This window comes from Phacochoerus africanus, chromosome 8, assembly GCF_016906955.1.
Source record: "Phacochoerus africanus isolate WHEZ1 chromosome 8, ROS_Pafr_v1, whole genome shotgun sequence".
NCBI classification, from domain to species: domain Eukaryota; kingdom Metazoa; phylum Chordata; class Mammalia; order Artiodactyla; family Suidae; genus Phacochoerus; species Phacochoerus africanus.
The window spans coordinates 165911053-165923509 of NC_062551.1; the positions used below are offsets into that span (position 1 = coordinate 165911053).

A 12457-nucleotide genomic window follows, 5' to 3' on the forward strand; every position below is an offset into this window, starting at 1 on the left:
CCGGGGCGCCTCGCCCACGGCGCCTGCGCGTGGCCGACCGCGTATTCCACCCTCCCCCGCCCCGCCCCGCCCCCGCCGCGCGCTTCCCGCGCCCTCCTCGCACGGCATGCTGGGAGCGGAAGCCGTCTCCGTGCGCCGAGCGTGGCGGGAGCTGGAGTTTGGCAGAGACCCGAAGTCCCCGGACACGGTGGCCTTTGGTCACTTAAAGGGCGGGTCCAGAAAGCGGTGATGCTCCCGGGGCAGGGTGCCCCTCCGGCGGCGGCACAGGGCGCCCCGGGCCGCATCCCCTCTCCTCAGAGCGTGGCATTTCCACGCCTCCACGATCTGCTCCACCTGTAGGGAAACCGGGTCACCGCGGTGTCCCGCAGGGCCCACCTCGCCCTGCAGACCCAGGCCGGCGCCCCCCGCGCTTCCCCCACGCCCCGGAGTGGATCTGAGCCCGGTTCCCCGCGTCCGCACCGGGATGAGTGGCTCCCTCCGGTTCTGCTCTTCCAGGGCGCTCAGTTCTGCAGGGGCCAGTAAGGCCAGTCTCAGCTCCCGCACTACCGGAGCCGCCACCTCGGCCACAGGCCGCTCCAGCACCGCCTGTCGACGCCAGCGCTGAGCCCGGGCGAGCGGGGGCATCTGCTCAGCCGCCCGCCCGCTCGCTCGCCGGGTTCCTGCGCCCCAAGCCTCGTTCAGCAGCGCCACGGGCATTCCCCTCAACCCTCGCTTACCGCGCCCACCCGTGCCCAGCTCCGGGCCGCCAGGACGAGCTCGGCCTCGTCCACGCAGAGCTTGTCGCTGCGCAGCAGGGGCAGCAATGCTGGCGCCGACAGCTCCAGGAAACCACGGGTCCGGAGGGCCTCCTGTGGGTCCAAAATTGGGTCAGAGAGGAGCAGGATGTGGGGTCGGGAGTATGAAGGTGTGGCGCTGTACCTGGCTGTGGGCCTCTATGAAGGCTACACAACGCTCCTGCAGCGATCCCAGGCCAAAGGTTACGGCCACCTGAGAGCAGCATGAGAGAGGTCAGGTTGGAGACGGAAAAGGCCATGTAGCCCAGCCCTCCACACCTGGATCACCTATAGGCCTGCCCAGCAACACCCACCTGCAGAGCCTCACAAACTAGCTCCACATCCAGCACCTTCACCACAAACTCCAGGCACAGCTGGGAACAGAAATGAACGTGGGTTGTGCCCCAGTGTCCCTTTTCCAAGGACCCAGCCCAAGCCCAGGAGCAGTGAGCCACCCAGGTTCCCAACAGCTCCAGCACCAAGCAGACCTCCCAGGCCAAGGGAGGTGGGGAATCACCAGCGCCAGAGAATGGGCAAGCCTGGAGGAACGAGGAACTAGCAAAGCCAAGCCCAGCAACCTACCTTCTAGTACATTCCCCACTAATCAAACTAGATAAGAGCCATGTGAAAAGTCCACTCTCCCTTTCCCAACACTTATCTTTCTCCATGTGTCCCCTTCATGAGGCAGAGACACTTCTGTTTTAACCAGAAACTTGAATTTCATCCATGACATCTCCCTCTCACCCCCACATCCAGAAAAAAAGCACTGGGTCATGCCAGTTCCACATCTCTCTAAGCCAGGTACCTCTCTCTTGGGCTCTCCCTGCCACCCTCACTCCTACTGGATTGGTGGGCCATTCCCATTACTCCCAATCCTTAATCTCTCTCTCTCTCTCTTTTTTTTTTTTTTTAGGGCTGCCATATGAAAGTTCCCAGGGCTAGGGGTCAAATCAGAGCTGTCTCTGTCAGCCTGACAGCTCACGGCAATGCCAGATCCTTAAGCCACTAAGCTAGGCCAGGGATCGAATCAGATACGGTTGGGTTCGTTTCTGCTGAGCCCAAACGGGAACTCCCCAATCCCTAATCTCTTCAGCTTGCAAGTCCTCTCACTCCTTTACCTGAAAGCTCCAGTGAATCTCCACTGGGTAAAAGAAGTCCTAATTCTTGAAGGTCCTGCAGGAACTAGCCCCCGGCATCCTCCCCCGGTCCTCTCCTTCTCCTCCGCTCACACTCTCAGTCCCGCCACACTAAATGTCGCGCCAGCTCCTTTTGTGCCTCAGTGAGTAGAATGCCATTTTCTTCCCCTCCCCTCAAACAAACCCCTACACTTTCTACCAAATCCAACAAATGTTTCCTCCTCCAGGAGGCCTTCCCCTCCTCTCTCCCTGGTGGCAAGACCAGAAAGACTCCCCATAGTCTCAGCATCATTTGCTCTCATCCGTCACACTTCTTTGGCTGCACCCATGGCAGGTGGAAGTTCCTGGGATTGAATCCGAGCCTCAGCTGCAACCTATGCCACAGCTGTGGCAACACCGGTTCCTTAACCCATTATTCTGGGCAGGGATCAAACCAACACTTCCACAGAGGCAAGCCAGATCATTAACCTGTGGGCCACAGTGGGAACTCCCTTGTCACACACTTCAGCCACTCACTGGGTTAAGAGTTTTCTTCTGTCTGTCTCCATTTGAAGAACAGGGATCAAGACTGACATCCTGGCATCTACAGCACCAGCCATAAACAGCCCATATGCTGCACACATAAGGCATGCATGTATCCTTTTGCATACAGGCACACATAAATGACTGTTTACACAGAGATACCCACTCTTCTCTCTCTACTGGTGCATGTCCTCTCCACGCTAGCAGGTGTGTGAGGCAGGGTGTGAACTGAGCCCAGAAGAGGTGGGGGAAATGAGACGGGACAGCCACACAGACCCACCTCTCGCAGTTCCTCCAGCCCATACTCCACAGCTGCTGTCAGTACCTCCAGCACCTGCACAGTAGGTGTTTGGGGAAGTGAAAGGGAGTCTCCTCTGCCTCCTAATCCCCCACCCCGCCCGGAGCCCCAAGCCCTGCCCAGTGGGCTCACAGAGTGTCGGTGCAGCTTGGCACTGTTGGTGTACAGGAACTCTAGCACGGCCAGGAAGGCCTCAGCTGGCACGGTGCTTAGCACAACCGGGCTAGGCACCCCAGGGCCCATCTCCGAGCCCAGAAGTCGCTGGAAGAAGTTGCATCTACACGCCAACAAGCACCGGTGGGCAAATACCTCCTGCCGTTCTTGACCGACCACAAAGCGAACATCACTGCGGGGGAGAGAGAGAGAGAGAACCAGGAAGAAGAGGCCAGAGTCTCAGTGCAGCTCTAGGCTTTGCCTTCGCTCTGTGGGCCTCCATTTTCTTATCTGTCATGTAGGAGACTGTCCCTTCTCCCAAAGGTCTGGGCCACTCAGGCCTGAGTTCTAATCCCAACTCCACCTTATGGTGCCTAGGCAAGAAACCTTCTACCCATTGACTCAGGATTCTCATCCCTGAAATGGAAGGCTAATCCCAAACCCTAGGAGGTGGCTCTGCCTGATCACTGAGCGGGCACCAGGGCTGATGCAACATGATCTCCATACCCGTTTCCTCCCTAGCCTGTGTCTTGGGGGAAGGGAACCTCTTCTTGTCTTCTCCGCAGACTGCACGCTCAGCTTTTTCAGCCTCCTCCAGCAAGAGGCGGGGGTGCAGCGTGCACTGGCTGCAAGCAGACACATCAGTGACGCACCATCTTTAGGCCAGACCACATTTTCCACCTCGATGATCACTTCCGGCCCCGGCCTCCGGGCCTCCAAACAGCATAGTGGGTAGGAGGCAGGAGATGAAGCTTGAGCTTCCTGGAGCCTCCTAGTCCCGGGTCCAAGGCCTGGAGGTCCCCACTGTGAGCAGATGGCGATGCCCAAAGCAGGGGGTTATAGGAGTCACCAGCCTGTGGGGGCGAGCCCAGCTCTGAGGCAGTGGGGACAGAAAGCCACGTTCTAGTTCTCCTGACTGGCCCTGCCCCCCTACTCTAGCCCTGGTTCCAGATACCGTTAGCATCCTGGGCAGGCAGTGAGCCCCAGGCAGCACCCTTGAACTACTCCCTGTCTGTGACTCTGGCTCAATTTCTTTTTTTCTTTCTTTTTCACGCTGTACCTGCGGCAAATGGAAGTTCCCGGGCTAGAGGTTGAATAGGAGCTGTAGCTGCCCACCTACACCACAGCCACAGAGATACCAGATCCGAGCCGTGTCTGCCACCTACACCGCAGCTCATGGCAACTGGATCCTTAACCCACTGAACCGGGCCAGGGATCGAATCCTCATCCTCATGGATACTAGTTGGATTCGTTTCCGCTGAGCCACAGTAGAAATTCCCTGGCTCAGTTTCTGAAGTTTCATTCCCGTTGTGAGTCCCCAGTTCCCAGAGCGGGGTCATCTGCTCCTCTGCCTCCCCAGGGAGGCATTCAAGTTACATTCCGGTTCTCAGGATCCAGGGGGCAGAGGGCTCTTCTCTGCCAGGAGCCCAAGGTCTGAAAAAGGAAAGCCTTTCCCTGAGGTCACATAGCTAAGCCTGAACTCCAGCCCCCACCGCCCCCACCTCCGGCTCTCAGGAAAATTGTAGACACTGAGTGACCAGGAGCCATCCTCTACTTCCCCAGGCTGAGTTCATGGGGGAGGAGGGTCAAGCCCCAACTCCCCACTTCCTCTGAACCCAGAGCTTCCTCAGAATCATGGGGCCCAGCAGAGCCAGCTAGGGAAGACCCACAGACAGGGCCCGCCCCCTCACCTGTACAGGGGGTTGTTGACGAGGCTTCGGAGTGCCGTGGAAAAGGGCGCCACCGCCCCGTGCACAACCAGTCCTGGGGGCTCCATGGGTGGGGGCGGGAGGGGGGTAGAGGAGTAAGCAGGGGGTGCAGCCCAGGAGGCTTGTTGTCTGTGGGTCTGTAGGGAGGGAGAAGGTGGAAGGAGCAGGAGGCCTGGCCAGGCCCTAGAGCTGCAGAGGAGCTAGAGAGGCCTGAGAGGCAGGGGCGGGAGCTTGGGAGCCCTGTTTGCTGAGAAGCTGAAGTTTAGGGATGGGGCGCGAGAGGCCCCGGTTCCCGAAGGCATCAGAGGCTAGGGGAGAAGGCCGGAGGCTCAGGCTGAGGATAGGGACTCAGGGAGGGGACCCAGAGGGGCAGGGGTGGAGCAGACCGAACGGGGAAGAGAGGCTGGCTGTGGATGAGGCCCCAGCTGGGAGCCTGCCCAGGCAGCGCCAGGGTGGAAAGCCTGTGGGTTTCCACGGAAACGAGATCCCAGGCGGAGAGGAGGCCCCGCCCCTTCCCCCACAGGCCCCGGAAAACTTCAGCCCTAGAGGGGCCCTAAGCAGAGCCAGGGTCTTAGTGCCCTGACTCCTGCCTGTCCAGGGTTCAGAGTTCGAACTCTCTGTCCCCCCCTCCCCCGCCCCCTGTAGGCCCACAGGGTCAGGGTCAGGGTCAGGGTCAGGCTAGCCAGGCCTGGGGAACCCCCTCAACCGGGAAAGTCCTTGACCCCTTGGACCATTTTCAGGGCCCAGACCCGGTTTGTCTGGGAGGTGGCCGTCCTGTCCTTCCCAGAGTGGGGGTTCAGGTGAGGTGGTGTCAGCTCTGACAGAGGCATCATGGTCTCTGGCATCCCTGAAATGCAACTGCAGTGAGGGTGGAGGGCCGTCTGGGCACTTAGGGCACCCAGGAGGTGTGGGCAGCTGGGGACAAGCCCCAGGGCACTTAGGTCAGCAGGGTTTATGCAAAGTGGAGTCACCACTGTTGCCTCAGGCCTGGGTCCTGATGGGCGCCTCCCCCCTCCCCCCTCAAGCCCTGAACTGAGGAAGTCATCCAAGCCCCACCCAGCTCTGCGCGGGGAACGGAAATGTTTGTCCTTGTTGCAGCCGATGTGGAAATGCTCGAGCCCATGACGTGCTCCTTCCTGTCGGCCCAGATCCCGATTCCTGGGCAGCCACCCCCGCAGCCCCAAAAGGTGTCCCATATCCCAGGCCTCTGCGACTTGCTCCCCAGTGGAGAGCCAGTCTTCGCAAGGGGAGAGAAGGTCAGCGGCTCAAAAGCCCTGGCGTGGGGGATGCCTTTCTGACCAGAGCCTCTCTCTACATCTGCCCCTTCAGTCATATGTGTATGCCCTTGGGCGCTAAACCTCTGTCCCCTCTGCTGGTGACTCAGGCACCCCTCACTCAGCACGTCCTCAGAGCAGTAACGCTCCCAGGTTAGGTCAGAGCCTGGACTCGAGAGAAGGAACCAGGAAGAGAGGCGTGCTTGCCTAGCAACCCATGGCAACCCCACAACACAGGCAAGGGGCCCTTACCCTCCCACCTGCCGGTCAGGCGGCCAGGCAGGGGCCGGGAGGAGAGAACGTGAAAGCCAAAGACTGCGGGTGACTCAAGGGGCTGAGGAGTTTCGGGAGAAGAGGGCAGCCGTCCCAGCATTGACTCTGGAGGTAGGGCCAGGAACCAAGAGCAGAGGGTGGAAGGACCATCCTGGGTTACTTGGCCCCAGCCTCAGCCAGTTGTGGGGATCTTTGTGCCAGCTGCCTTAGAAGAGGTAGGGGTGGAGGATGGCGGGATCTGAGACACGCAGGGCTGGGCCTGTCTGTGGGGGTTGAAGGAGTCAGGTCTACCCCTCCTTCTGTTAGGGGGTGGAGGCTCCCTGTCCCGGCGGAGGCAGAGGGGGCAGCTACGGCCCCACTTCTCCTGCTGGTAAAGCCCAGTACAAGAGAGAAAAGGAAGTGTACTCTGAGCTCAGTTAAGGAGCCTCCAATGCTCAGGGAGTGCGGAGCTCAGAGGACAGGGACAGCCCCAGATTAACAGTCTGCGCAGCGTCTTTCCCCTTATTTTGTCTCTAGCAGCCCTTAACCCTCCCAGTACTTCGAATCCACACAGCCCCAGACTCCTGGATTCACCTGTCCCCAAAAAACAGGTAAGAAGGAATTAGAGAGTAAAAACCTCTTACTAAGAGACTGGACGGTGTACAAGGAGGGCCAGGCAGGGCCTGCCCGTAACGGGGGTCTTTCAGTCCGCAGGTCCATGGCTGGCAGGCCTGTGCCCGCCGGCCGTCAGGAGGAGGAGCTTGCCAAAGACCCTGGGCAGAAACTGTCCCTGGCGCGGCCTCCGGGCCGCCTGCCCAGCATTGATGAGACCCGACCAGCTGGCCCAGGCCCGGCCTCCCGCCGCAGCTCCGTGCTAGGTCCAGCCTCGTCCTTTTCACGCCGCAACTCGCTGGCCGGAGCAGGTGCAGGGCCCGGGGGTCGGCGCCCGTCCCTGGGCCCCGTGCCCCCGCTGGGCTGGCGGGTCAGCTTCTCGGGCCTGCCCCTGGGGCCCGCCCGCCGGCCGGCGCCCTCGTACCGCACGGAGCCCGCTCCCGGGGCGCGCTGGGAGGCCGCGCGCGCCCAGAGGGCCCTGGAGGCGGCGCTGGCGGCGGGCCTGCGGGACGCACGCTACGCGGGCGCCGAGGCCGGGCGGCTGGCGCGGGAGCTGTGCGACCTGGCGCGCACGCACCTGCGCGAGCTCAGCCCCCCGCGCTACAAGCTGGTGTGCAGCGTGGTGCTCGGGCCGCGCGCCGGCCAGGGCGTGCACGTGGCCAGCCGCGCGCTCTGGGACACCGCGTGCGACGGGCTGGCCTCGGCCACCGTCACCAACGCTTCGCTCTTTGCCGTGGCCACGGTCCACGGGCTCTACTGCGAGTGAGGAGGCCTCGAGGTCTGCAAAAATGGTTTATTATCCTAGGAGGAGGCCCTTCCTGGGGCTCACAGCCCAATAAATAAATGTCTGTCAATAAATAAAAGTGGTCCATAAATAATGCCCCCTGGCTGGGGGCTAAGGCTCAGGCTTTTCTTGGAGAAGGGGTAGGAGGCAGCCTCCAACCCTAGTAAAGCTGGTCCCTGATTCCCTGGGGGATTCGGCCCGGAGTCCCCAGTGAGGCACCAAGGGACAGGGAGCGCCACGACGGCCAGGGCCAGAGTCTGACAGGCACGGGCCCCAGGCCTGAGGGCCTGGTGGCCGGCCCTGCAGTTGGCACCTAGACGGGGCAGCGGTCCCGGAGCAGGCACAGAGCGTAGCGGAGCCGCTGCCGGAGGTCCGGGGAGCAGCCCAGCTGGCGAAGATGGGACGCGAGGTAAGTGCAAGCACTGCGGTTTCGGGCCACGAAAGTCACAAGGAGGGGCTCCCAGCCACTGAGGATCAGCTTGGTGTGGTCTCCATAGAAGTTCACCTGCGCCCAGGATGGTGGTACTGATCAGGGCCAAGGCCCCGGGCGGTTTCCTCCCCAACACCCTGGCCCTCCCAGCCCTTCCCAGTTCCAGAAGGAGCTCTTACCTGGACGGTGCCGTCACTGAACAGCATGAGTAGGGCCTGATCCGTCTTGACCCACTGCAGCAGGAGTGGGGGGACGGGCACCTCCACCTCCTCCACGCTGGGCAGATCTCCTCCCTGGGGGCAGGGGCAGGTCACTTGTCTGATACGGGTCAGGCCACTTCCTATTCATGTCTCTCTCCCCTAGAGGTTCCGCTTCGAGCTTCAATCCCCAACCCCCCACCAAACACACACCCACCCCTAAAAGGGGACAGGAGGGGTTCAGGATGTGTGAGTCCTCAACTCACCCCACCCCGGTCCACAAACCTTCATGAGGCGCTGCTCCATGTAGGAGGCGAAATACCGCAGGACGCCCAGCTGAGGCTGCAGGGCCCGAGGCACAGCACCCACAGAGAAGGAGAAGTGCTTGGTGCTGGTGGGGTTGTAGTGCACAGTCCTGGAGCGGAGGAGATGGAGACAGAGGTGAGGGGGAGACCCGTACCCATGCCCCTCCCCTGAGAGACCCCAGGCCCCAGAGCCCAGGAGCACACAGCAGGACACAGCCCTGCAGAGTTCGATGGCCTGGACACAAGGCACCCCATCACAGCACTTACTTTTTGTTGGCCGACAGGGCCATGTGCGTGCCGTTGTTGAAAAGCACAGCCACACGGCGGCTGGACAGCTGATACCCAAAGCCAAACTTGTTGGAGTAGTCGACCCATTTGCTGACCCATACCAGGGGCTCCGGCTGTGCCAGGGGAGCCGGGTTCTGTTCGGCTGTCATGGAAGGGGAAGCAATGAGGACTTGTTCCTGGCCTCCCCACCAAAGAACTCCCACCACTGTTCACGTGTCCCAGACTCCAGCCTCACCTGGGGGCATGAAGGCCAGGCAGTTCCTCAGGGCACAGAGTGCGGACTCCACCACTGTGGCCACAGTCAGTCCTTCCTCAAACCCTGAAGGGAACAGGGTACTGGGAATTAGGCAATAGTCCCCAAGTCCTACACCGTGACCTCCGCCCACTGCTTCCTGGGTTCCGGTCTCAGCCCCAGCAACCTCTGCCAGCCCTCAGCCTCCGGGCTGCTCACCATCTCCACTGCTGGCCAGTGTCCCGCGGGGTGAACTGTCTTCGGGTGCTGTCTCTGCCAGACTGAGGGGGGCTGGACCTGAAGCTGCTGGAGCCTGAAGGGTTGAGTAGGACAAGGGAGTGAGACCGGCCTTGGAATCCAAAGCCTTGAGAGTCCATGGCCCAGCCCTGCCCTGGCACCCGGGGCACCGCAGGTCAGCCCCGCCTGGCTGATGAGACACAGCCAATTAGGCCACCACGAGGCTAGATGCTTCACCGGCCTCTTTTATCCCGAGCTTCCTGTAGCTGCTAGGGTGGGGGTGAGTCAGGGGAGCACTGTCCACGGGAGCACCTCACCTCGGGCCTGGCATCCTGGTGGCCAATGGATGTCCGAGTGAGGCCGTTCACCAAACCGGAGACCTCATCCCGCTCCTCGGGATGGTTCTTATCTGGGTGGGGGGAGATAGAGGCCTCAGTATCCTGCCCAGCCCCCCCCACACACTTCCTACAGGGGTGATACAGATAGGCACACCCAAGTGCCTGTGTAACACACACTCTCCCCAGGGGTCCACAGGGACTCACGCTTGCATCCCCCACATATACACAGCAAGCTCCCCCCACCCCCCACTGCCCTCTACTCTCAAAACCACTGACACCCAGACTCACTTTTATTCTTTTTTCTCCCAAAGAGGCTCTTCTTAACTTTGACAAGCAGAACTCTAGCTGGGTTAAGGGGTGTCAGGTCTGGAACTGTCACACAGCTGCTGACAGGGAGCCGGTCAGGGGTATAGCCCTGAGGAGAGAAGAGCAGACCAGGGGTTCTGTCACCTGCCCCCATTCGATCCCCTGGGAATCTGCCCATTGGACGTGGGTGTCTGGTGAGCCCCAGACCTTGGTAAAAAAGTCATGGCGCAGGATCTGGTCAATTGAGGGGCGGTCTTGGGGTGAGGCTCGAAGGATGGCGGCCAGGAGCTGCCGAGCAGGCAGGGAGAGGCTGGCAGGCAGGGCGTAGTGAACCTGTTTGATGCAGCGGTACGTCTCCTTCAGGTCAACCGTCTCGAAGGGGGGAGTCCCACATAGCAGCGTGTACCTGTGGGGCAGAGGAAAGCGGGTCAGGAGTAGAGTGGAACGTGTGCCCCCCTGACGCCCCCCGCCATGTGCACATGACCCTGGGACTCACATGACGCAGCCCAGGGACCACACATCCGCCTCCGGGCCGTGGCCCTGTCTCTGCAGCACTTCTGGAGCCACATAGTTGGGGGTGCCACAGATGGTCCTGAGAGGGAGAAGGGAGGACGAGAGGGCAAGGTTCAGCGGCTGCCGGGCTGGCCCCTCAGCCCTGCCCCCACTGCGAGTCCAGACAAAGCAGCTGCCTGTCACCAAAGGCCAGAGAACTCCTGCTTGTCCTGGGACAATGGACGCAGGGGACGGCAGCTGAGTTCCCCGCCTACCCGCCTGGCCCAGCTGCTCAGCTGCTCTGCAGACCAGGGGAGGAGGCCCTGACTCCGAACCCAACCCACTTCTCCAGGGTCAACAGTGGGGCCATCACTGATCCCTTCCCCCACTCCTGTCTGTCAGTCACCCACATAGGCTGTCACCTCCTGCGGTCTCTGCCACACACCCCAACACCAGCTGTCACATGCCCTATAAACACTGGTCTGCCACGCATGCTATCTGTGTTACACACCCAGTCTTCCTGGCCACAGCAGGGTCTCCTTACACACACCCCAAGGTGTCATGTCCCACCATTCCCACCCTCTCCGTCCAACTCACACACCCATTGCTTATGTCACCTTCCGTCTTCACACACAGGAGTCACAGCCTCCAAAAATCCTTACACCCACCCAGTTTGTCTCAGGGACTCAGACACCCATAGCACCCACAGCCTCTCCGCCAGTCCTAGTAACCCAGGCTGCCACCTTCACACACACACAGCCCATCATCCGTTCCCCATTTATCACACAGACACATCAGCAGTCACAGTGCCTCCCACGTACATACTCAGTGTCTGTCACGCACGCCATCTGTGTCACACAACCTGTGGCCGCCCCCTCCTCAAACACTCACTTCTTCCTATGCTCCGGGGGCTCCAATCGGGTTGCCAGGCCAAAATCCCCCATCTTCAGTTCCATGTTCTCAGTGATAAAAAAATTTCCTGGGCGGGGGGGGAGGAGAGATGTGTCAGATGCCCTTCTCTGGCTCACCAACCACCCATCCTGCTGGCCCAGGAGTCTCACCCAGCTTGAGGTCTCTGTGCAAGATGCCCCGCTGGTGCAAGTACTTGAGTCCGGAGAGGATCTGCCGAAGGTAGTAGCGCACCTCTGGTTCCAATAGGGTGTGCCGGGCCTTCCAGATGTGCGCCAGGGACTGCAGAGAGCCACTGCCTCAGCCCCTGGTCTGCTCTCCCAGACCCTCCCTCCATTTGCGCTCCCGGAGGAAAATCAGGGCTCGCACCTCCATCACCATCCCTCACCTTTCGGCTGCAGAGCTCCAGGAAAATGTATATGTTGTCAGCATCTTCAAAGTGATGTGAGAAGCGCACGATGTGGCGGTGCTGCAGGCCGCGATGCAGCTCAATCTCGTTTAGGATCTGCAGTGGGAGCGCGGGGTTGTCATCTGTAAAGGGCTCCCACGCCACTGTTCCCACCCCACCCGTCGTCCGCTGGGCCCAAGCCCCGGCCCACCTTCTCACGCTGATGCGGCTTGGTGATGCGGCTCTGAGAGATGACTTTGACAGCGTAGGCACTGCCGGTCTCTGTGTCAGTGGCCTCGTAGCAGCGGGCGAAGCCTCCCTATGAGGAGGAGGCATCAGGCAGGGCACTCCAGGGAAGACCGGGTCTGGCCTGCTGACTGACGTCCGCGAGCCGAGGCCGAGCGCCCCCGCCCCGCCCCGCCCCGTCCCGCGAGGGTTAAAGAGACCGGCAGGCGCCCCCTCCACCCTTGCTGGCACCACCCCCCAGCTCACCTTGCCCAACAGGCGGCCTTTGAAGTAGGTGCGGCCGTTGCACGGGTCGGTGATGAGGCGCCCAGGGTCCGGCGCCGGCGGCCCGGCCAGCACCTCCGGCTCAGGTCCGGGTGTGGCCCTTCCAGGCGGCCCGGGCCCGGCGGGGGGCGCCGGCGGGGCGGCTGCTCGCGGGAAAGGGCGCGGGGACAGAAAGCCGGCCTCGGGCTCCATGCGGGCGGTGAGTCGCAGAGCCGGCCTGGGTAGTTCTAGGTTCCGCCCGGCCCCGGCCGCGCGTGGCGCTGCCTGGGCTTGCTACCCTGCGCTCGCGCCGGAGGGAACCCGGCGTTTTTA

At 61.5% G+C, this 12457-nt stretch overlaps 3 protein-coding genes across 6 annotated transcripts; 1 reads left to right on the top strand and 2 right to left on the bottom strand.

Moving 5' to 3' along the window:
- Window positions 1-65: 65 nt before the first annotated feature.
- Window positions 66-5624, bottom strand: BTBD19 (BTB domain containing 19). 3 transcript variants are annotated; one of them, XM_047789288.1, is made up of 8 exons: window positions 4574-5624; window positions 2862-3075; window positions 2596-2711; window positions 1088-1160; window positions 919-987; window positions 717-848; window positions 460-585; window positions 66-333 (listed from the first exon to the last, which is right to left on the bottom strand). In XM_047789288.1, exons 1-8 carry the CDS (start codon window positions 4657-4659, stop codon window positions 199-201), a joined length of 951 nt encoding a protein of 316 aa, XP_047645244.1. In that variant the 5' UTR covers window positions 4660-5624; the 3' UTR covers window positions 66-198. The 3 variants fall into 3 exon arrangements, with proteins under 3 accessions (XP_047645244.1, XP_047645242.1, XP_047645243.1); XM_047789286.1 differs by lacking the exon at window positions 2596-2711 and adding an exon at window positions 2712-2765 and having other exon boundaries at window positions 1088-1147; XM_047789287.1 differs by lacking the exons at window positions 919-987; window positions 1088-1160; window positions 2596-2711 and adding an exon at window positions 2712-2765.
- Window positions 5625-6078: 454 nt separating this feature from the next.
- Window positions 6079-7604, top strand: DYNLT4 (dynein light chain Tctex-type 4). Of its 2 annotated transcripts, none has more exons than XM_047789290.1 (3): window positions 6079-6249; window positions 6658-6728; window positions 6825-7604. In XM_047789290.1, exon 3 carries the CDS (start codon window positions 6836-6838, stop codon window positions 7493-7495), a length of 660 nt encoding a protein of 219 aa, XP_047645246.1. In that variant the 5' UTR covers window positions 6079-6249; window positions 6658-6728; window positions 6825-6835; the 3' UTR covers window positions 7496-7604. The 2 variants fall into 2 exon arrangements, with proteins under 2 accessions (XP_047645246.1, XP_047645245.1); XM_047789289.1 differs by having other exon boundaries at window positions 6080-6249; window positions 6655-6728.
- PLK3 (polo like kinase 3) lies at window positions 7509-12457 on the bottom strand. The gene is made up of 15 exons (XM_047789285.1): window positions 12128-12457; window positions 11847-11954; window positions 11636-11752; window positions 11400-11529; window positions 11230-11317; window positions 10343-10438; window positions 10054-10252; window positions 9829-9955; window positions 9520-9611; window positions 9185-9278; window positions 8969-9052; window positions 8713-8875; window positions 8426-8555; window positions 8123-8236; window positions 7509-8018 (listed from the first exon to the last, which is right to left on the bottom strand). The coding sequence occupies exons 1-15, from the start codon at window positions 12335-12337 to the stop codon at window positions 7827-7829; spliced, it is 1944 nt and encodes a 647-aa protein (XP_047645241.1). The 5' UTR covers window positions 12338-12457; the 3' UTR covers window positions 7509-7826.